The sequence below is a fragment of the Salvelinus alpinus genome, chromosome 9, assembly GCF_045679555.1.
Source record: "Salvelinus alpinus chromosome 9, SLU_Salpinus.1, whole genome shotgun sequence".
Classification (NCBI taxonomy): Eukaryota; Metazoa; Chordata; class Actinopteri; order Salmoniformes; family Salmonidae; genus Salvelinus; species Salvelinus alpinus.
The window spans coordinates 66,371,628-66,396,570 of NC_092094.1; the positions used below are offsets into that span (position 1 = coordinate 66,371,628).

Sequence of the window (24,943 nt, forward strand, 5' to 3'; positions counted from 1 at the left end):
TGCTCAATTTTATACACCTGTCAGCAACGGGTATGGCTGAAATAGCCAAATCCAGTAATTTGAAGGTGTGTCCACATACTTTTGTACATATAGTGTATCTAGAAACAATATTATAATATAATAATATCATCTTTGAGAATTAACAATTACCAAAATAAAAGCTTGACAGTCGGGGAGAATTTAAAACTCCAAAAACAATGCAATTAGCAGTAATGATTTTGTTATTATGTTTGAGCAAAATAACACAGCATTAGCCATGGCAAAATGAATCAAATTGCAGGAAATTAGATTTAAAACTGTAAAAAAAAAAAAAAAATGTATCTCAGCTCCATGGCAAAGTGTAGAATTGCAGGAAATGTGCATTAAAACTGCAAAAATATTTCTCAGCTATATGGAGAAATTTGTAGAATTGCAGGAAATTGGCAAAAAGAAATATGCTAAAATGTCTACACCGCCAAGATGGGAGCCTCCCCCCAAAAAATGTAAATGCAGCCGTGCCAACCGCGCCCATTACCACGCCCACCACCTAAGGCCCTTTTCGATCGAGAATAAATCCTGAGCACACACACGCACACGCGCGCAGTGGTCGAAAAGCACTGGGGAACTCCCGTCCCAAGGTTTTTTTTAGTAAAGGTCTCGGCAGGTCTCAACCTGACTAATGACTAATTACAGACACAAAGAGAGACAGAGGGGCATACTAGTGGAGGTAGAAGGCAAAGAGGGAGATTAGGGAGTATGGATAAGTGTAGCTGTGGCACAAGTACATTTTTGTAATCCACTTAACTAAATGTAATGTCTAGTGACACCAAGCAGTAAAAAAAAAACTTAAGCGGCCTGCCAGGACTGGTTCCAAGTCGCTCATTTTACAGAAAGATGACAAGAACACATAGTACTTACAAACATATGCCACAAAATATTGTTTGTTTCAGTGAAGTTTAAATGTGGGTTACCATTCATACTTTGATAAAACAATGCTGGCTATCATTTCAAATTAAAATCTCTACTGAACCTACAAATCACAGATAAAAAAAATGTTCTCTAAATTTGAACCAGCATGCAGTCTAGTACACTACTACATAGTCTGCCACGTGACCAAATGAGTCATCTCCCTCCCTTCCTATCAGTTTCCTCGCTTCCCTCTGTCTTCCCAGCAGCTCCCTAGCGGTCATTCCGCAAATTATTCCTGTCATCGGGCTTGGGTGTGTGCATACGGCCACACCACTCTCCATTGTACTACGTCAGTCCCTCCCCTCTCAAGCCAAGCCCCTCTAGAACAATTAAGAGGCTTGGGACCGGCTAGCAGGAGTGTGGCCCATAGACCTCTTCTATTGGATGAGTAGACCCACAGTGGACTGGTGGGAAATGAAGAGGAAACAATGAGAACAGGGGGGCTGCCAAGTTCTACGAGGGAACTTTATAGACTTGGATGGGGGCTAATTATGGTATTTTGAAAGGGTAGTAGCGAGCTACTAACCTCAATTAGGAAGCCAAGTTGGGCCACAAGGCATCCATTTGGGCTGTTTATAACACTGTTATGTAGACTGGATGGAAACCACATTGAAACTGAAGTGCTGTTAACACTATTCAGCATTTCTACTTTCAATGCAACCTGAGCGAATCACATTTGGTCTGAAGTCTTCCAAAATAACTATGTAAAAAAAAAAAATCAGGCCTACCCACTCAATAAAATAAAGGCAGCAAGACCGTAGTCTCAATCCACCCGCCCACAAAGGAAAGACCCACGGGTCTAGTCTCTAGACCAGCACAGCTCCATTTAGGGCCTACTCATCGATCACATTTACCTCATTGCTTTATCCGTCTCTGAGTGTTTCCCATGGTCATAATTTGATCACGTATTCCAGCCTATTCCAACCACTATCTCAGCACGCTCCTCACCGCAAATAACCGCTCTTTGTTCAGCAGGCACATAACCACCAATTAAAAACAAAGATTGAGTCGTTAGGTTATGCCGAAACAAATGTGTCAGTCTAGTAAAGGGATGAAACAGTGACTCCCTCTTTCCTTCAATAAACCCATTCGTCTTTCCTTTATGTGGTACAGTGTATTTGGAAAGTATTCAGACCCCTTGACTTTTTCAACATTTTGTTACGTTACAGCCTTATTCTAAAACGGATTAAATAAATAAAAAACTCCTCAATCTACACACAATACCCCTTCATGAAAAAGCGAAAACAAGTTTTCAAGAAAAATAAGTATTCAGACCCTTTGCTATGAGACTCGAAATTGAGCTCAGATGCATCCTGCTTCCATTGCTCATCCTTGAGATTTTTCTACAACTTCACATGATTTGGAAAAGCACACACCTGTCTATAAAGTATCACAGTTGACAGTGCATGTCAAAGAAAAGCTTTCATTGTTTAAGTGACATGCTACAGCACATCATGGAGTGTACTGTGGCTGAGGTGCACAGTGAGCAAGTAGACACTGCCTGGGATCGGTCTGTTGAGGAGCTGGAAGCGTTCATTTCAATCCTGTACGTCTGCGGAGCATTCGATGGAAAGAGTGTTTATATGGAGAGGGATACCTTTCTTTGGCGAAACTATGTCACAGCATCACTTCAGAGAGATAATGCTGTGGGGTTAAGACGACCAAATGAAGCATTCAATGAAAATAACACCCTCCCTACAAGCAAACATGGGGAGGTTTGATAATGCTGTGGGTTTGTTTTGCTGCCTCTGGTACTGGGGGCCTTGAACAAGTGTAAGGCATCATGAAATCAACAGAATATCAAGGTGTTTTGTAGTCCAATGTTCAACCGAGTGTACAAAAACTGGGTCTCCATTGAAGGTTGTAGGTCTGTTTTTGCTTTGTCATTATGGGGTACTGTGTGTATATATTGATGAGGATTTTTATTTATTTCATCCATTTTAGAATAAGGCTGTAACGTTGGAAAAAGTCAAGGGGTCTCAATACTTTCCGCAGGCACTGTATCTCTACAAACCCACACTACCTTCACCCATGTTCCCTATGTTGCTTTCTTCACTTGTTCTTCTCCTGATTTGATAACATCTAGACTCAGTAAGACGTATAAAAGGTGCTTACACATGGGCGGCGGTAAACGGCAATTGAACCGCGAGAAAATCTGCCTACCGTGTGTAGAGACCAGCAGTCCCGGGTTGTTGTCAGCTCGCATGTTGTCAACGTTGTTTGATTGGTTGACAAGATGAACTCTGCACATTGGTCAACCATGTATTTTGCCGCCCTACTCCCATTGAAGTCTGAGACCTTCGCCGCTTACCAAGGCACGTCTTAAAAGTGTTGTTGTGTACTGTTTTTGCTACCTTTTTTTATTTATTTTTATTTCATTGAACCTTTATTTAACTAGGAAAGTCAGTTAAGAACAAATTCCTATTTACAATGACGGCCTACCCCGGCCTCCCCTAACCCGGACGACGCTGGGCCAATTGTGCGACGCCCTATGGGACTCCCGATCACGGCCGGTTGTGATACAGCCCGGGATCGAACCAGAGTCTGCATTGACGCCTCTAGCACTGAGACGCAGCGCCTTAGACCGCTGCGTCACTTCTTTCACCTGTGTAACATTGTCTTCCTCCTGCTTATTCTGGGGTTCTGACTGAATGCAGTGGTAAATGTGCTGCTCACAATTGACAGCGGCAACACGGACCTGTTCAATTGACAAGAAGGGTATTGATATAGCTGCGTTTAGGCATGGCTTCCTTGTTTTGAGTCTTAAGTGTGTTACTTATTCTGCTGGAGATGACCTAGTATTTTATATTACAGTTGTTTTTCCCATTTGTAACTCATCCACCAAAAATCACAATATGCGGTTTACATTGTTTTATCTGTGCTGGTCTAATTCCTATAATGAAAAAGCAGAAGATCTGTGCACTCTCGGTTAGTAAAAATAGTTCATATGGTGCTCTACGATGTCCCAGGTTTGTGCCATTTAAGAATATACAATTTTATTTTTTACTTCAAGTAAGATGTTTATATGTTATTTACATTTACATTTACATTTACATTTAAGTCATTTAGCAGACGCTCTTATCCAGAGCGACTTACAAATTGGTGCATTCACCTTATGATATCCAGTGGAACAACCACTTTACAATAGTGCATCTAACTCTTTTAAGGGGGGGGGGTTAGAAGGATTACTTTATCCTATCCTAGGTATTCCTTAAAGAGGTGGGGTTTCAGGTGTCTCCGGAAGGTGGTGATTGACTCCGCTGACCTGGCGTCGTGAGGGAGTTTGTTCCACCATTGGGGTGCCAGAGCAGCGAACAGTTTTGAGTGGGCTGAGCGGGAACTGTACTTCCTCAGAGGTAGGGAGGCGAGCAGGCCAGAGGTGGATGAACGCAGTGCCCTTGTTTGGGTGTAGGGCCTGATCAGAGCCTGAAGGTACGGAGGTGCCGTTCCCCTCACAGCTCCGTAGGCAAGCACCATGGTCTTGTAGCGGATGCGAGCTTCAACTGGAAGCCAGTGGAGAGAGCGGAGGAGCGGGGTGACGTGAGAGAACTTGGGAAAGTTGAACACCAGACGGGCTGCGGCGTTCTGGATGAGTTGTAGGGGTTTAATGGCACAGGCAGGGAGCCCAGCCAACAGCAAGTTGCAGTAATCCAGACGGGAGATGACAAGTGCCTGGATTAGGACCTGCGCCGCTTCCTGCGTGAGGCAGGGTCGTACTCTGCGAATGTTGTAGAGCATGAACCTACAGGAACGGGTCACCGCCTTGATGTTAGTTGAGAACGACAGGGTGTTGTCCAGGATCACGCCAAGGTTCTTAGCACTCTGGGAGGAGGACACAATGGAGTTGTCAACCGTGATGGCGAGATCATGGAACGGGCAGTCCTTCCCCGGGAGGAAGAGCAGCTCCGTCTTGCCGAGGTTCAGCTTGAGGTGGTGATCCGTCATCCACACTGATATGTCTGCCAGACATGCAGAGATGCGATTCACCACCTGGTTATCAGAGGGGGGAAAGGAGAAGATTAATTGTGTGTCGTCTGCATAGCAATGATAGGAGAGACCATGTGAGGATATGACAGAGCCAAGTGACTTGGTGTATAGCGAGAATAGGAGAGGGCCTAGAACAGAGCCCTGGGGGACACCAGTGGTGAGAGCACGTGGTGCGGAGACAGATTCTCGCCACGCCACCTGGTAGGAGCGACCTGTCAGGTAGGACGCAATCCAAGCGTGGGCCGCGCCGGAGATGCCCAGCTCGGAGAGGGTGGAGAGGAGGATCTGATGGTTCACAGTATCAAAGGCAGCCGATAGGTCTAGAAGGATGAGAGCATCCTTGAGAGTTATGTATAAAAGGCATATGTACGCATTATTTACTATTTGGATTTCTTTAAAACAATGTAATTGTTGGAGTTCATCAATGATTATGGATACATTCTGCATTTAGTTTTTTGTATTTCTATTTATTATGGATCCCCATTAGCTGCTGCCAAAGCAGCAGCTACTCTTCCTGCGGTCCAGCAAAATGAAGGCAGTTTATACCATTTTAAAAACACTACAATACATTCACAGATTTCACAACACACTGTGTGCCCTCAGGCCCCTGCTCCACCACAAATCTAAATCCATGTGTATGTTGTTTGTGTGTGTGTGTGTGTGTGTGTGTGTGTGTGTGTGTGTGTGTGTGTGTGTGTGTGTGTGTGTCAATGTTTGTGCTGCTTCACAGTCCCCACTGTTCCATAAGGTGTTGTTTTATCTGTGTTTTTAAATAAAATGTTACTGCTTGCATCAGTTACTTGATGTGGAATAGAGTTCCATGTAGTCATGGCTCTATGTAGTACTGGTGTGCCTCCCATAGTCTGTTCTGGACTTGGGGACTGTGAAGAGACCTCTTGTGGCATGTCTTTTCGGGTGTGCATGGGTGTCCGAGCTGTGTGCCAGTAGTTTAGACAGACAGCTCGGTGCATTCAACATAAATACAAGCAGTGATGAAGTCAATCTCTCCTCCACTTTCAGCCAGGAGAGATTGACATGCATATTATTAATATTGGCTCTCTGTGTACATCCAAGGGCCAGCTGTGCTGCCCTGTTCTGAGCCAATTGCAATTTTCCTACGTCCTTTTTTGTGGCACTTGACCACATGACTGAACAGTCGTCAACGTGCGACAAAACTAGGGCCTGTAGGACCTGCCTTGTTGATAGGTTTATAATAGACAGACTTCTCCCCATCTTAGCTGCTACTGCATCAATATGTTCTGACCATGACAGTTTACAATCTAGGGTTACTCCAAGCAGTTTAGTCATCTCAACTTGCTCAATGTCCACATTATTTATTACAAGATTTAGTTGAGGTTTAGGGTTTAGTGAGTGTTTTGTTCCAAATACAATGCTTTTAATTTTACATTTACATTTAAGTCATTTAGCAGACGCTCTTATCCAGAGCGACTTACAAATTGGAAAGTTCATACATATTCATCCTGGTCCCCCCGTGGGAATATTTAGAAATATTTAGGGCTAACTTATTTCTTGCCACCCACTCTGCTCTTTGTTGAGTGTTGCAGTCATTTCAGTCGCTGTAGTAGCTGACGTGTATAGTGTTGAGTCATCCGCATACATAGACACTCTGGCTTTACTCAAAGTCAGTGGCATGTCATTAGTAAAAATGGAAAAAAGCAAGGGGCCTAAACAGCTACCCTAGGGAATTCCTGATTCTAACTGGATTATATTTCAGAGGCTTCCATTAAAGAACACCCTCTGTGTTCTGTTAGACAAGTAACTCTTTATCCACATTATAGCAGGGGGTATAAAGCCATAACACATACGTTTTTTTCCAGCAGCAGACTATGATCGATAATGTCAAAAGCTTGACTGAAGTCTAACAAGACAGCCCCCACAATCAAAGCCAGTTAAGCTTTAATAGAGCAGTGCATTCTAACACAATGAATTGAAATGGATTTCACCTCGTTCATATAGTTGCCAGACATTTTAAGGAATTAAATATAGACCTCCACTGGCTGAAGGAGAAGAGGATCTGGTAAAATAAGGGCATGTTGCTAATATCCTCTAGGTAGCTAGCTAGCTATCTGACTAGCTGTAAATATCTGACTGTTACAAGGATAGTATTCTGTAGACACCAAATGCATAAATAAGCAAACAAATATTAGTTAAAATATGGAACAGATAAATGAAAATATTCAACATAAAGGTATGCTACATGTTGGGATGTTGATTAAATGGAAAATCTCATCGTCCTGTTGGTTGTTTGGTCAAGAGAGTGAGGTGTGATTAATGGTTAAATTCAGTAGCAAGTGTTTGGGTGTGTTTGGGCGTGTTTGGGTGTGTTTGGGCGTGTTTGGGTGTGTGTACGTAGATGAACTGTGCAGCCTACACTTGCTGCACTCTTGTGTCTCTTGGCTTCCTGTCCTGAGTGCATGCACCAAGAAACCTGTTTGTCCAAAATCCCCACCTGAGATCTAAAGATGAACGCAACATTTGAACAGTGAGCCAAACCACACTATGTGTGTGTACACTCACCACTGTGAGGCTACGTGTGTGTTCTTCCAAGTAACGTGAACGGTGTGCACCACCTGAACTCATTAGGATCATCACCAAACTACGCTATAGCTTTGAAGCAGCTTAGAAGCCGTCAGGTGTAAATGAGTCTCTCAATACCAATGTTGCAACATACTCCTCCCTCCACTCTACAAATAGGATAACAGTGCAAAATGGCAAATGAGCTCCTTTTTCCAAGGGTTAGTCAAAATGTGGTTTATGCAGCTGCTGCAAGTTCTTCTTCCTATGAGGAAACAAGTTACTCAGTCACCTGGTTCAGTGGTTTACATTTGTCTCTTTCCAAACTCCTACCCTAAAGTTTCCAGTTCACAAACTGATTCATAACGATTACTGGCGAAGGGGTCCGCTTACTAGTCAATGGTGGGAAATGGGAAATGAACTGAAGCAGTGAGAAAACAGTGTTTTATGGAGTAAGAGAGCAGGAGGGCGAGACTTACTAAAGATGGAGAAAGAGGGGGAGCGAGGAGGGGCGAGGGAAAAACATCCCGGGTAGAGAAAAAGTAAGGATTAAGAAAACATGGCAAGAAAGACTAAAGACAGAGGGGCTGCCAAACACTGACGCGATGGAGGTGCTTCCCCTTATGTGTGCAGCTGTTTTACGAGACAGTGAGCAATACCTCCCCCCTTGTCTCCCAGACTCTGACAGGCTGGGGAATTTAACTTCTCCCTGTTAGGTGGCTTTAAAAATAGCCCTGTGGACAACGTTAAGACCCTGTAGCAATAGCAACGATAACAACCGCCTCTTGCCAAGCCTCTCAGCGCCTCGTCTGGCATCCGTTTCCAGCAGGGAGTTTTCCACAGGGACAACATATTCACAAGTGAGCGCCGTACCCTATGTCTAATTCCTGGTTGCCGTTCAACTCTTCCCTTTTACTATCTTCTTATTACTTTACCATAAATCTGTTGTGTGAGTGCTGGCGGATTCCGAGGTCATGCGTTTGTTCCTAGACTGTGCTGGGGGAGTTGACGCCCATGTGAAATGCCCTGTCTTCCAACTGCCCTGAACTTAACTCACAGACACCTGCTGAAGCCTGTTGGGGAGACAATATATGCAACAAATGGCAGGTTGGTTTGCTGAGGTCATCCCTATGTTGGACACTGTTGTTTTGTTTGTTTGAATTTTTTTTTTTCTGGACCAGACTAGCAACCTGCAATAGAAAGTTCCCGAAGATTGCTGCAGTGTTTCCGCTGCAGTCATTTAGCAGTGGTCGCTGCGCAACGGCAAAAATCATTGCTGCCACGCCCCAAAAATATAGAACATGGAAAAAAATAACATTTTTGCAATCGCGGGGAAAACTGCAGTTTGAATAGTCTTTGTTAAAAAAAAAGGGGATCCCAGCTTTCCCTTCCTACTTTATTTAGTTCTCAACTCCTAAAAATGCACAAACTGCACCATTTAAAACCCAGAGTTTTTAGCAGTGCATGGTTAAGCACCTGTAATTTGCAGTGAGGGCATAGGGGAGAGTGGGGCTAAATGTCAATTGTAGGTTAACTTGAGAAAAAACGTCACCCTACCTCAAAATCCTTTTTTGGGAGTGACTTAAATTGTGATGAGACAGATTACATTTTTAGTTGTGCAAGAGTAGTGGGAACCAGGGAAAGTGTTTGGGGAAACATTGTGACATGAAGTGGTTTCTGTGAGAATTACAGGCAGGGGTGTTTTACACCAGGTGGTGGAATACCCCAAGTTACGCTAAGTTTTTTGGGACATAAAATTCATCAATAGATTGCTAACTAGTTTTTTTTTTAAATCACATTTTGTAAATGTATATAAAAAGATATACATAGACTCGAAATTGAGCTCAGGTGCATCCTGTTTCCATTGATTATCCTTGAGATGTTTCTACAACTGTGGTAAATTCAATTGATTGGACATGATTTGGAAAGGCACACACCTGTCTATATAAGCTCCCCCAGTTGACAATGCACGTCAGAGCATTGAAGATCCCCCAAGAACACAGTGGCCTCCATCATTCTTAAATGGAAGAAGTTTGGAACCACCAAGACTCTTCCTAGAGCCAAACTGAGCAATCGGGGGAGAAGGGCCTTGGTCAGGGAGTTGACCAAGAACCCGATGATCACTCTGACAGAGCTCTAGAGTTCCTCTGTGGAGATGGGAGAACCTTCCAGAAGGACAACCATCTCTGCAGTACTAATGAGGAAGTTTTTCAGCGGCAGGGACTAGCAGACTAGTCAGGATCGAGCAAAGTACAGAGAGATCCTTGATGAAAACCTGCTCCAGAGCGCTCAGGACCTCAGACTGGGGCGAAGGTTCACATTCTAACAGGACAACGACCCTAAGCCCACGGCCAAGACAACGCAGGAGTGGCTTCGGTATAAGTCTCTGAATGTCCTTGAGTGGCCCAGCCAGAGCCTGGACTTGAACATGATCGAACATCTCTGGAGAGACCAGAAAAAAGCTGTGCAGCAACGCTCCCCATCCAACCTGACAGAGCTTGAGAGGATCTGAAACTCCCCAAATACAAGTGTGCCAAGTAGAGGTCGACCGATTATGATTTTTCAACGCCGATACCGATTATTGGAGGACCAAAAAAAGCCGATGCCGACTAATCGGCCGATTTTTTAAATGTATTTGTAATAATGACTTTATTAAGCATTGTGAAGAGCTGCTGGCAAAACGCACGAAAGTGCTGTTTGAATGAATGCGTACGAGCCTGCTGCTGCCTACCATCTCTCAGTCAGACTGCTCTATCAAATCATAGACTTAATTATAACATAATAACACACAGAAATACGAGCCTTTGGTCACTTCTACCGAGTCAGAAACCCGGATCCGGGAGCACCCCCCACCCCCCACCAGTAAAAAAGCTGAATAGCATAGCTAGCATAGCGTCACAAGTAAATAGTAGCATCTAAATATCATTCAATCACAAGTCCAAGATACCAGATGAAAGATCCACTTCTTGTGAATCCAGCAATCATTTCTGATTTTTAAAATGTTTTACAGGGAAGACACAATATGTAAATCTATTAGCTAACCACGTTAGCAAAAGACACAATTTTTCTTTGTCCACCATTTTTTCTCTCCACCAGTAGCTATCACCAATTCGGCCAAATAAAGATATTGATAGCCACTAACCAAGAAAAAACCTCATCAGATGACAGTCTGATAACATATTTATTGTATAGGATAGTTTTTGTTAGAAAAATGTGCATATTTCAGGTAGAAATCATAGTTTACAATTGCACCCACCATCACAACTCGACTAGAATAAATACAGAGAGCAACGTGTATTACCAATTTACTCATCATAAAACATTTCATAAAAATAGACAAAGCATAGCAATGGAAAGACACAGATCTTGTGAATTCAGACAATATTTCAGATTTTCTAAGCGTTTTACAGCGAAAACACAATAAATCGTTATATTAGCATACCACATGTGCAAACGTTACCCCAGCATGAATCCAAGGCAAGGGGAGCGATAACGTTATGATCACCAAAATATATTAATTTTTTCACTAACCTTCTCAGAATTCTTCCGATGACACTCCTGTAACATCATATTACAACATACATATAGAGTTTGTTCGAAAATGTGCATATTTAGCCACAAAAAAACGTGGTTATACAATGAGAATAGTAGCAAAACTGGCCTGAAAATGTCGGGCGCTATCTTTGAGAGTGATCTAGTCTAATCGATAGCTAATCATAAACTTGACTAAAAAATACAGGGTTGACAGGAATCGAAAGACAAATTAGTTCTTAATGCAATCGCTGACTTACATTTCTAAAATTATCCTTACTGTGCAATACCGGGTCCGCCAAGCGAAGCAACACATAACAAAATGGCGATATATGCGTTTAAAATTTTTCAACAGAACAGCGATTTATCATCATAAATAGTTCTTACTGTGAGCTGTTCTTCCATCAGTATCTTGGGCAATGTATCCTTTCTTGGGTCTAATCTTCTTTTGGTCGAAAGATGTCCTCTTGTCCGTCGAAATGCCCACTAACGTTCGACCGGGACCCCGAAACGTGCCCGGCGCTTCAAAGTGCATCACAAAGCAATGCCTCAAAATCGCACTAAACGGATATAAATTGCTATAAAACGGTTTAAATTAACTACCTTATGATGTTTTTAACACCTATAACGAGTAAAAACATGACCGGCGATATATAAGTGGCTAAACCAACGCTTGGAAAGAGAGAGAGTCCGACGTCCATCTTGCGTCAGGCGCAGCAGGAAAAGAACGGTACATCCGGTCTTTCGCGTTTTATACAGGCCCTGATTGCGCAATCGACTCCATTCAAATTGTCACCTCTTACTGACATCTAGAGGAAGGCATGGGCAGTGTTTGTATCCTCATAGGATTTACAGGGACTTTAAAACTGACCTGGGACCAGAGGCCAAAATTTCTGAAATCTCACTCCATATCAGGAAAAGTGCTGTAGAATGAGTTCTGTTTCACTCAGAGACATAATTCAAACGGCTATAGAAACTAGAGAGTGTTTTCTATCCAATAATAACAATAATATGCATATTGTACGAGCAAGAATTGAGTATGAGGTAGTTTAATTTGGAGACGATAAATGCTAACGTTGAAACAGCACCCCCTATATTGAGAAAAGGTTAATATGGTCGAATCCGGAAACTATCATTTCGAAAACAAAACGTTTATTCTTTCAGTGAAATACGGAACCGTTCCGTATTTTATCTAACGGGTGGCATCCATAAGTCTAAATATTCCTGTTACATTGCACAACCTTCAATGTTATGTCATAATTACGTAAAATTCTGGCAAATTAGTTCGCAACGAGCCAGGCGGCCCAAACTGTTGCATATACCCTGACTCTGCGTGCAATGAACGCAAGAGAAGTGACACAATTTCACCTGGTTAATATTGCCTGCTAACCTGGATTTCTTTTAGCTAAATATGCAAGTTTAAAAAATATATACTTCTGTGTATTGATTTTAAGAAAGGCATTGATGTTTATGGTTAGGTATAGTCGTGCAAAGATTGTTCTTTTTTCGCAAATGCGCTTTTGTTAAATCATCCCCCGTTTGGCGAAGTTGGCTGTCTTTGTTAGGAAGAAATAGTCTTCACACAGTTCGCAACGAGCCAGGCGGCCCAAACTGCTGCATATACCCTGACTCTGTTGCAAGAGAAGTGACACAATTCTCCTAGTTAAAATAAATTAATGTTAGCAGGCAATATTAACTAAATATGCAGGTTTAAAAATATATACTTGTGTATTGATTTTAAGAAAGGCATTGATGTTTATGGTTAGGTACACGTTGAAGCAACGACAGTCCTTTTTCGCGAATACGCACCGCATCGATTATATGCAACGCAGAACACGCTAGATAAACTAGTAACCATGTGTAGTTAACTAGTGATTATAATTGATTGATTGTTTTTATAAGATAAGTTTAATGCTAGCTAGCAACTTACCTTGGCTTCTTACTGCATTCGCGTAACAGGCAGGTTCCTCGTGGAGTGCAATGTGGTTAGAGCGTTGGACTAGTAAGGTTGCCAGATTGAATCCCCGAGCTGACAAGGTAAAAATCTGTCGTTCTGCCCCTGAACAAGGCAGTTAACCCACCGTTCCTAGGCCGTCATTGAAAATATGAATGTCTTCTTAACTGACTTGCCTAGTTAAACAAAGGTGTAGTAAAAGTAAAATAAAATAAATCGGCCAAATCGGTGTCCAAAAATACCGATTTACGATTGTTATGAAAACTTGAAATCGGCCCTAATTAATCGACCATTCCGATTAATCGGTCGACCTCTAGTGCCAAGCTTGTCGCGTCATACCCAAGAAGACTCGATGCTGTAAAGGTGCTTCAACAAAGTACTGAGTAAAGGGTCTGAATACTTATGTTAATGTATATTTCAGTTTTTTATTTTAACTAAATTAGCAAAAATTACAAAAAAAACTGTTCAGTTTTTGCTTTGTCATCATGAGGTATTGTGTGTAGACCGATGAGGGGGGGAAACGATTTAATCAATTTTAGAATAAGGCTGTAACGTAACACAATGTGGTCTGAATACTTTCCGAAGGCAATGCACATGGTCCAATATGTAAAAATAATTTAAACAATATGTTACTGGGCTTATTTCTGTAGGTGGAAATTATATTTTAGACGGTGCCCCCCCCTTACACATTTTTCGAGAAGAAACACTGGATTGCTGTATGTCTTGTATTATAATAAGTACGTGTCTAAATATCTTAGTGTGCAATTTAAGCTAATTATTTAGCTAATGTATAAGGAACCTATTTTTAAGGCAGTCCGAACCACACTCCTGTCGCAATCGACAGTTTTCTAAAGAAGGGAGGAGGACATGCAGGCCAGCACATTCAGAAGAAGTGATTACGCAACGCACCAACGCTTTTTCAACAGAACATTGGAGGTCGTGGGGTCAATATGGCTGCTGACTCATCCTCACATATCAATAACGGCACTTGAGTTCCAGATAAAAGTGCGTCAAAGCAACAGAATGGTCCAAACATTTGGACCATAAACCAGAGCAGCAGAGTCATCTGCCTTCTATTGCTCTCCACATTAAACCTGTCTGAGCAGCAACTTGGCGAGTCATTCACATTAGGCCAGCGTGATGAACTGGCTAAGCTGTGGGGAATTGTGGGAAATGAATGAGGTGGGGAATTGTACTCACTGGTAGTTCTGAGGGTTCTGGCAGGAATTCTGCATCCTCTCCAAATATGAAGTCTGGAGGTAGTTCTGGATCCCGTGCATTGAAGATGATATCCCCTGAGAAAGAACAGAATGATCACAAGTCCGCTTTGTCACACCTTTTGTTATGCAGATGAATGAGGACCCAAAAGCGACGTAATAGTAACAGAGTCTTTATTCCAGTATAAAACAAATAATGATACTCCTGGATATAAATCAATGGAAATCCAAAACAGGAAACTGAAATCCTCTCGTCAATAGAGAGGAACGACTGGAGACGCGACCACAGACTGCAGGTCGCTTCAGGAAGGCACAGGCCGTAGCTGACATAGACACCTGCTCACACGCAGCATCTGAAGAAGGCAAAAGAACACGACAGGGCGGAACAAGACACAGGAACTGCAAACATCAAACAAGAATCCGACAAGGACAGGAGCGGAAAACAGAGGGAGAAATAGGGACTCTAATCAGAGGGCAAAATAGGGGACAGGTGTGAAAGAGTAAATGAGGTCGTAGGGAGAATGAGAAACAGCTGGGAGCATGAACGGAACGATAGAGAGAGAGAAAGAACCTAATAAGACCAGCAGAGGGAAGCACAGGGACAAGACATGATCAAAGACAAAACATGACAGTACCCCCCCACTCACCGAGCGCCTCCTGGCGCACTCGAGGAGGAACCCTGGCGGCAACGAAGGAAATCATCGATCAACGAACGGTCCAGCACGTCCCGAGATGGAACCCAACTCCTCTCCTCAGGACCGTAACCCTCCCAATCCACTAAGTACTGGTGACCACGTCCCCGAGAACGCATGTCCATGATCTTCCGTACCTTGTAAATAGGAGCGCCCTCGACAAGGACGGGGGGGGGGGAGGGAAGACGAACGGGGGCGCGAAGAAAAGGCTTGACACAGGAGACATGGAAGACAGGGTGGACGCGACGAAGATGTTGCGGAAGAAGCAGTCGCACAGCGACAGGATTGACGACCTGAGAGACACGGAACGGACCAATGAACCGCGGAGTCAACTTGCGAGAAGCTGTCGTAAGGGGAAGGTTACGAGTGGAAAGCCACACTCTCTGACCGCGACAATACCTAGGACTCTTAATCCTACGCTTATTGGCGGCTCTCACAGTCTGCGCCCTGTAACGGCAAAGTGCAGACCTGACCCTCCTCCAGGTGCGCTCACAACGTTGGACAAAAGCCTGAGCGGAGGGAACGCTGGACTCGGCGAGCTGGGACGAAAACAGAGGAGGCTGGTAGCCAAGACTACTCTGAAACGGGGACAGCCCGGTAGCAGACGAAGGAAGCGAGTTGTGAGCGTACTCAGCCCAGGGGAGCTGTTCTGCCCAAGACGCAGGGTTTCGAAACGAAAGGCTGCGTAAAATGCGACCAATCGACTGATTGGCCCTTTCTGCTTGACCGTTAGACTGGGGATGAAACCCGGAAGAGAGACTGACGGAAGCACCAATCAAACGACAGAACTCCCTCCAAAACTGTGACGTGAATTGCGGACCTCTGTCTGAAACGGCGTCTAACGGGAGGCCATGAATTCTGAACACATTCTCAATGATGATTTGTGCCGTCTCCTTAGCGGAAGGAAGCTTAGCGAGGGGAATGAAATGTGCCGCCTTAGAGAACCTATCGATAACCGTAAGAATCACAGTCTTCCCCGCAGACGAAGGCAGACCGGTAATAAAGTCTAAGGCGATGTGAGACCATGGTCGAGAAGGAATGGGAAGCGGTCTGAGACGACCGGCAGGAGGAGAGTTACCTGACTTAGTCTGCGCGCAGTCCGAACAAGCAGCCACGAAACGACGCGTGTCCCGCTCCTGAGTAGGCCACCAAAACCGCTGGCGAATAGAAGCAAGCGTACCCCGAACGCCGGGGTGGCCAGCTAACTTGGCAGAGTGAGCCCACTGAAGAACAGCCAGACGAGTAGAGACAGGAACGAACAGAAGGTTACTAGGACAAGCGCGCGGCGACGCAGTGTGAGTGAGTGCTTGCTTTACCTGTCTCTCAATTCCCCAGACAGTCAACCCGACAACACGCCCTTCAGGGAGAATCCCCTCGGGGTCGGTAGAAGCCACAGAAGAACTAAAGAGACGGGATAAGGCATCAGGCTTGGTGTTCTTATTTCCCGGACGATAGGAAATCACGAACTCGAAACGAGCGAAAAACAACGCCCAACGAGCTTGACGTGCATTAAGTCGTTTGGCCGAACGGATGTACTCAAGGTTCTTATGGTCAGTCCAAACGACAAAAGGGACGGTCGCCCCCTCCAACCACTGTCGCCATTCGCCTATGGCTAAGCGGATGGCGAGCAGTTCGCGGTTACCCACATCATAGTTGCGTTCCGATGGCGACAGGCGATGAGAAAAGTAAGCGCAAGGATGGACCTTATCGTCAGACTGGAAGCGCTGAGACAGAATGGCTCCCACGCCCACCTCTGAAGCGTCAACCTCGACAATGAATTGTTTAGTGACGTCAGGAGTAACAAGGATAGGAGCGGATGTAAAACGCTTCTTGAGGAGATCAAAAGCTCCCTGGGCGGAACCGGACCACTTAAAGCAAGTCTTGACAGAAGTCAGAGCGGTGAGAGGGGCAGCCACTTGACCGAAATTACGAATGAAACGCCGATAGAAATTAGCGAAACCGAGAAAACGCTGCAACTCGACACGTGACTTAGGGACGGGCCAATCGCTGACAGCCTGGACCTTAGCGGGATCCATCTGAATGCCTTCAGCGGAAATAACAGAACCGAGAAAAGTGACAGAGGAGACATGAAAGGCGCACTTCTCAGCCTTCACGTAGAGACAATTCTCTAAAAGGCGCTGGAGTACACGTCGAACGTGCTGAACATGAATCTCGAGTGACGGTGAAAAAATCAGGATATCGTCAAGGTAAACGAAAACAAAAATGTTCAGCATGTCTCTCAGTACATCATTAACTAATGCCTGAAAGACAGCTGGAGCATTAGCGAGACCGAACGGCAGAACCCGGTATTCAAAATGCCCTAACGGAGTGTTAAACGCCGTTTTCCACTCGTCCCCCTCTCTGATGCGTACGAGATGGTAAGCGTTACGAAGGTCCAACTTAGTAAAGCACCTGGCTCCCTGCAAAATCTCGAAGGCTGACGACATAAGGGGAAGCGGATAACGATTCTTAACCGTTATGTCATTCAGCCCTCGATAATCCACGCAGGGGCGCAGAGTACCGTCCTTCTTCTTAACAAAGAAAAATCCCGCTCCGGCGGGAGAGGAAGAAGGCACCACGGTACCGGCGTCGAGAGAAACAGACAGATAATCCTCGAGAGCCTTACGTTCGGGAGCCGACAGAGAGTATAGTCTACCCCGAGGGGGAGTGGTCCCCGGAAGGAGATCAATACAACAATCATACGACCGGTGAGGAGGAAGGGAGCTGGCTCTGGACCGACTGAAGACCGTGCGCAGATCATGATATTCCTCCGGCACTCCTGTCAAATCACCAGGTTCCTCCTGAGTAGAGGGGACAGAAGACACAGGAGGGATAGCAGACATTAAACACTTCACATGACAAGAAACGTTCCAGGATAGAATAGAATTACTAGACCAATTAATAGAAGGATTATGACATACTAGCCAGGGATGACCCAAAACAACAGGTGTAAAAGGTGAACGAAAAATCAAAAAGGAAATGGTCTCACTGTGGTTACCAGATACTGTGAGGGTTAAAGGTAGTGTCTCACATCTGATACTGGGGAGAAGACTACCATCTAAGGCGAACATGGGCGTGGGCTTCCCTAACTGTCTGAGAGGAATGTCATGTTTCCGAGCCCATGCTTCGTCCATAAAACAACCCTCAGCCCCTGAGTCTATCAAGGCACTGCAGGAAGCAGCCGAACCGGTCCAGCGTAGATGGACCGACAAGGTAGTACAGGATCTTGATGGAGAGACCTGAGTAGTAGCGCTCACCAGTAGCCCTCCGCTTACTGATGAGCTCTGGCTTTTACTGGACATGACATGACAAAATGTCCAGCAGAACCGCAATAGAGGCAAAGGCGGTTGGTGATTCTCCGTTCCCTCTCCTTAGTCGAGATGCGAATACCTCCCAGCTGCATGGGCTCAGTCTCTGAGCCGGTGGGAGGAGATGGTTGAGATGCGGAGAGGGGAAGCACCGTTAACGCGAGCTCTCTTCCACGAGCTCGATGACGAAGATCTATCCGTCGTTCTATGCGGATGGCGAGTGCAATCAAAGAGTCCACGCTGGAAGGAACCTCCCGGGAGAGAATCTCATCCTTAACCTCAGCGTGAAGTCCCTCCAGAAAACGAGCGAGCAACGCCGGCTCGTTCCAGTCACTGGAGGCAGCAAGAGTGCGAAACTCTATAGAGTAATCCGTTATGGATCGATCACCTTGACATAGGGAAGCCAGGGCCCTGGAAGCCTCCTTCCCAAAAACTGAACGATCAAAAACCCGTATCATCTCCTCTTTAAAGTTCTGATAATCGTTAGAACACTCAGCCCTTGCCTCCCAGATAGCTGTGCCCCACTCCCGAGCCCGACCAGTAAGGAGTGATATGACGTAAGCGATCCGAGCTCTCTCTCTTGAGTACGTGTTGGGCTGGAGAGAGAACACAATATCACACTGGGTGAGAAAGGAGCGACACTCAGTGGGCTGCCCAGAGTAACATGGTGGGTTATTAACCCTAGGTTCCGGAGACTCGGAAGACCAGGAAGTAGCTGGTGGCACGAGACGAAGACTCTGAAACTGTCCAGAGAGATCGGAGACCTGAGCGGCCAGGGTCTCAACGGCATGACGAGCAGCAAACAATTCCTGCTCGTGTCTGCCGAGCATAGCTCCCTGGAACTCGACGGCAGTGTTGAGAGAATCCGTAGTCGCTGGGTCCATTCTTGGTCGGATTCTTCTGTTATGCAGATGAATGAGGACCCAAAAGCGACGTAATAGTAACAGAGTCTTTATTCCAGTATAAAACAAATAATGATACTCCTGGATATAAATCAATGGAAATCCAAAACAGGAAACTGAAATCCTCTCGTCAATAGAGAGGAACGACTGGAGACGCGACCACAGACTGCAGGTCGCTTCAGGAAGGCACAGGCCGTAGCTGACATAGACACCTGCTCACACGCAGCATCTGAAGAAGGCAAAAGAACACGACAGGGCGGAACAAGACACAGGAACTGCAAACATCAAACAAGAATCCGACAAGGACAGGAGCGGAAAACAGAGGGAGAAATAGGGACTCTAATCAGAGGGCAAAATAGGGGACAGGTGTGAAAGAGTAAATGAGGTCGTAGGGAGAATGAGAAACAGCTGGGAGCATGAACGGAACGATAGAGAGAGAGAAAGAGAAAGAACCTAATAAGACCAGCAGAGGGAAGCACAGGGACAAGACATGATCAAAGACAAAACATGACACCTTTCACACAACACGTAAAGAAAGATTCCTCGAATTGAATTCAGCCCACCATAGCAATGTTTACTACTCAAGCAGCGAGCGCACAGAAACATCTTATTCTGAAAAGAGGTCGATTCTACAGAGATGGGGAAAATGTGTTTACTACAATGGCTCAACTGAATTAAGACCTTAGGTGAACAAAATGACTTTGATTCTAGCTGAAGAGATTGATGACCACTTGCATCAACATGAGCTCTTAGCTGTTTTGCCCAATCACTCTGCTGTTTTACACTCAACTCTGTAATGTAACTTGAGATGAAATGGACCTGCACTGTTATCAAATGAGAACAGGTGAATACAGGTGGCTACACTTTTCCAAAAACATGGTGCACGAACAACAAAAACACATACCACTGACAGCCCAACCGCCTAGTTCCTATTTCCAGTAACACTCAAACATTTACAAGGCCTGAAAAATAAAACCAGACAATCATGTTGTTCTGGTTAAATGCTTGAAATTGTACTATTTGCCATAGGCCCTCACAGAATAGTCTACCAATTGTGATACGTAAATGAACCGAGTTGGGGGATTGAATAGGCTACCCTAGAACTCGGTCAATATAGGGTCGCTCCATTTGATTTCAATAGCTTTTTGACTGCACCGCTTTTGATTTGAACGAAACTTTCGATACATATTTGCCAATGGTAGAAGTGGTCAGAAAGTCATTCTTTGGACCTGAATGCCAAAACATTTAGGAGATAGGTGTGCTCAAAGTTGACCCATTTTGAAAACCCCACCCTACCATGAGACATCCATGTCTTCATCACTGGAAGAGATAAATAGGTTGAGTTTGATAATTGAAAAGCTTAACGACGGGGTTGTCAAAGTAAAATGTTTGTATAATACAAATGTATTTTTTCCCCCACTTTAACCGCAATTATCAAAAAATCATTCATTTTCGCATATGTTGCAGCTTAGACCCTATCTTATATCATCTGAGGTGTTCGTGTTGTACCCACAGCATGCCCTTGAATACAGGGTGGATGTCATGTTTCGGCTGATTTTATTACATCTCGTTATGTTTTAACTTTAAAATGGTAGCACAAAGAAGGTTGGAGGGTCCACACATCAGAGAATGATGACTTGAATAGGAATATCAATTGTTTTAAATGATACTGTCAAAATGATACTGTCAATCTTCCATCTTCCATTATTGACAACCTTGATAAAGATCAGCAAAAATGACCGTATAAAACAATTCAAATACTGCGCTATATTGTATGCAATTTCTTTTTTTCTTTTTTAAACTAATACAATTGCTCAGAGAAAGTTTTTTATATAAAACATTTTTTTTCTCAAAAAAGGTAGTGGGCAAAATTAGACACCCCTGTTTTCAATACCGTTCAATACTTCACCTTGCGAGGATAACGGCACTGAGCCTACAATGTTTTATGAGCTGGAAAACACATTGGGAAGGATCTTAGACAATTCCCCAATACAGAATCCTGACAGATCCTTGATGTCCTTCATCTGTGCTTATGGACTATCCTCTTAAATTCAAACCACAGGTTTGTACGGAGACTGAGATGGCAATTGTAAAATGTTGGTTATGTTGCCAATTAACCATTTCTTTGTGGATTTTGATGTGTGCTTGGGGTTATTGTCTTTCTGGTAGATCTACATGCGGACAAGTTTCCGGCTCCTGGCAAAGGTAACCAGGTTTTTGGCTCACATATCCTGGTACAGGGTAAAGCGCTTGATTCCGTTGAGCTTAACAAGGGTCCCAGGACCAGTGGAAGCAACATAGCCCCATAACATCAAAGATCCACCACCATATTTTACAGTAGGTATGGGGTTCTTTTCTGCTCATGCATTCTCATTTTGACGCCAAACCCACCAATGGCGTACGAGACCATAGAGCTTTATTTTCCATATCCTCTGACCAAAGCACCGGTTCCAATCCAAGTGCCAATGCTGTTTAGCAAACATCAGGCATTAACATTTGTTGGATGATGTGAAAATAGAGCTCTTTGGTCATGCACACCAGTGGTGGGTTTGGAGTAGAAATGAGAATTCATGAGCAGAAAAGAACCCCATACCTACTGTAAAATATTATAGTGGGTCTTTGATGTTACGGGGCTATTCATATTTCAATTCAATTTACATTTCAATGATGTACCAACTAAATTGCAGGGGTCTGAATGGATATGGCATGTGGTTTGGTAAGAAGAATGCCCCTCTCCCCACAGGTGTGCTTACCCCTTCTGAGGGTTTAGAGCTTGAGGTAGTCACCTTATACAAGTACTTGGGAGTATGGCTAGACGGTACACTGTCCTTCTTTCAGCACATATCAAAGCTGCAGGCTAAAGTTAAATCTAGACTTGGTTTCCTCTATCGTAAATCGCTCCTCTTTCACCCCGGCTGCCAAACTAACCCTGATTCAGATGACCACCCTACCCATGCTAGATTAGGGCTGGGCGAGACGGTATTTTATATATTTTTTTTATAATAAAAGTTCTACATTTGCTTTATGAGTAGTGCATGACCTTAGGGTGGCAACACATACATTCTAAGTGATTTCAATGGGTCTTTCTCCATTCTGATTGTTTTATACTGTTCAATTCAACTTCAACCCCAAAAAAGTCTTAATCTTCATCAATTTCTGCATTTGAGATCATTTCCACACTGCCACGTAGGGCTGCACAATATGGGCAAGTAATCTGGGCCTTATTTTTAAGCAAATGTTGCAATTTGACTTGCCATTTAGAGCAAAACACTTGGGTTAACTGTTGGAATCATGGGAATAGAATGTCTATTCTAATTATATAGGTAGAATATAAAAGTGGGCACTTTTAATACAGTGTTGTTTGACATGACAACGAATGAAAATGCCAGGGAGTTATTGTGACAGGGTAGGAACTGATGTGTTGATAGGTGTTTCCTGTGTTTCCTGTGTTTCCTAGGGGACCCTATAATCTTTGGCTACATTTAATGTTCTCTTAGCTACTTCATGTAGCAAATATATTCTTGCTTTGCGTTTACCTCTTTAATTTAGAAGACACTGTGGAACAAACAACATGCTGATTTAGGTCTACACAATCACTGGTATTAACAGGCTGTATAGCTCATTACGCTTGCTCTTACTCAGTACTGTAATGAAACAGGCAGGGAGCAGGTCTCGAACCCTCAACCTTCTAGCCTGAAGTCCAGTGCTCTATCGACTGTGCCGCAAAAGCATGCTGAAGCGGCAGAGTCCATATCCGCGTTTATAAACCCAGGGTCGCTACAGTACATTTATTAGCTAGCTAGCGATTAGCGGCTAACAAGATTTAGGAACAACTTGCTAAGAAAAGTGAACTAGCTGTTTGCAGATGTAAGAAACACAAGCTAATAGTGTAATTATAGAATGCTAGTAGATTTATATTAAGAAGCAAAGTGACAACTGCATCGTTATCATCATTGACCATGCAGACTGAACGCAAGTGTCTCGTGGTTGAGGAACATCAAATGCGCTCCTTGAGTGACGGGGGGCCTGGCTAGGTCTGTGTGGAAAGCGGCATAGTGAGAGTGGAGAGAGATGACTCAAGTAGCGAAGTAAACTATAAAAATGGATGTTACACCACTGCGTATCACATTGAACAAATGCTACAAAGCCATAAAAGCTGGAATATGCATAGTATTAGTATATCTGGATAGAAAACACTCTGAAGTGTCTAAAAACGGTTTGAATGATGTCTGTGAGTATAACTGAACTCATATGGCAGGCAAAAATCAGAGAAAAAATCCAACCAGGAAGTGGGAATGAAGATACAGTGGGATATTGGTAATGTTGCACTTCCTACGGCTTCCACTAGATGTCAACAGTCTTTAGAACCTTGTCTGATGCTTCTACTGTGAGGTGGGGCCGAAGGAGAAGGGAATGAGTAAGGTCTGCCATGAGCTGACCATGCGCGTTCACATGAGAGGGAGCTCTGTTCCATCGCACTTCTGAAAACAATGGAATTATCCGGTTGGAACATTATTGAAGATTTATGTTAAAAACATCCTAAAGATTGATTCTATACGTCGTTTGACATGTTTCTACGAACTGTAATATAACTTTTTGAACTTTTCGTCTGAACTTTCGCCTGGACTTGCCCGCACCTCGTGAGTTTGGATTTGTTTGGAGTTTGGACTTTATCGAACAAAACAAACATTTATTGTGGAACTGGGATTCCTGGGAGTGCATTCTGATGAAGATCAAAGGTAAGTGAATATTTATAATGCTATTTCTGACTTTTACTGACGCCACAACATGGCAGGAATATGCATGGCTTGTTTTTGTGTCTGAGCGCCGTACTCAGATTATTGCATGGTTTGCTTTTTCCGTAAAGCTTTTTTGAAATCTGACACAGCGGTTGCATTAAGGAGAAGTATATCTATAATCATGTGCATAATACTTGTATCTTTTATCAAAGTTTATTAGAGTATTTCTGTAAATTGATGTGGCTCTCTGAAAATTCGCCGGATGTTTTCCTCATGTCTTTAGAATTGCAATGGAACGCAGGTCGCTCTCACGTGTGCGCGCGTGATCAACTCATGCCACTCTGGCAGACCTCTGGTTGAATCAGCTCTCAAACGCCCCCACTTCACAGAAGAAGCCTCAGACAAGGTTCTAAAGACTGTTGACATCTAGTGGAAGCCTTAGGAAGTGCAATATGACCCCATAGACACTGTATATTCTATAGGCAATGAGTTGAAAAACTACAAACCTCAGATTTCCCACTTCCTGGTTGGATTTTTCTCAGGTTTTCACCTGTCATATGAGTTATGTTATACTCACAGATATCATTCAAACAGTTTTAGAAACTTCAGAGTGTTTTCTATCCAATACTACTAATAATATGCATATATTGGCTTCTGGGCCTGAGTAGCAGGAAGTTTACTCTGTGCACGCTTTTCATCCGAAGGTGAAAATGCTGCCCCCTTAAAAAGGTTAAAAAAAAAATGTTTTCAAGTAATTAGAAAATAGTTTGACAACCCTGTTGTAAGCTTTGTCACTCTACCGTTTTTCTTTCTTTCTTCAAATCTGTCTATCAGCGCAGACCTTTTATAGCACCAAGAGTAAAGTGCCTGCTCCGCTTACTCATTCATTGCTAGAGTTGTCTGGGCCCCACTCAAGCTCCACAGAAGTTAACACACTTGAATAATACAACACGGCATGTAGAAATGTTGAAACTGCTCATTACTATTCGCAAAACAATGTCCATACAGGCTAGAACACTTTTAAAACCAGAGACGATACCGGTAGCTACCAGCTTTAATTGTAGGCTAAATATCCTTGCTAACGTAGTAGCTGAATTCACTACCCTAGTACGTTGTTTGTGATAATATCA

The 24,943-nt window shown here is 43.9% G+C and overlaps 1 protein-coding gene across 2 annotated transcripts in view; it reads right to left on the bottom strand.

The window, feature by feature from the left end:
* The window catches only part of babam2 (BRISC and BRCA1 A complex member 2), a 195,792-nt gene that overhangs the window by 145,413 nt on the left and 25,436 nt on the right, over positions 1-24,943 (bottom strand). Inside the window, exons 4-5 of one of the 2 annotated variants that reach the window (XM_071326989.1) lie at positions 14,156-14,250; positions 2,725-4,938 (exon numbers count right to left, since the gene is read on the bottom strand). In XM_071326989.1, the coding sequence (XP_071183090.1) occupies positions 4,144-4,938; positions 14,156-14,250 (890 nt within the window). In that variant the 3' untranslated portion in view covers positions 2,725-4,143. Of the gene's footprint in view, positions 1-2,724; positions 4,939-14,155; positions 14,251-24,943 lie in introns of those variants that run through there. The other variant, XM_071326988.1, reaches the window with a different exon arrangement.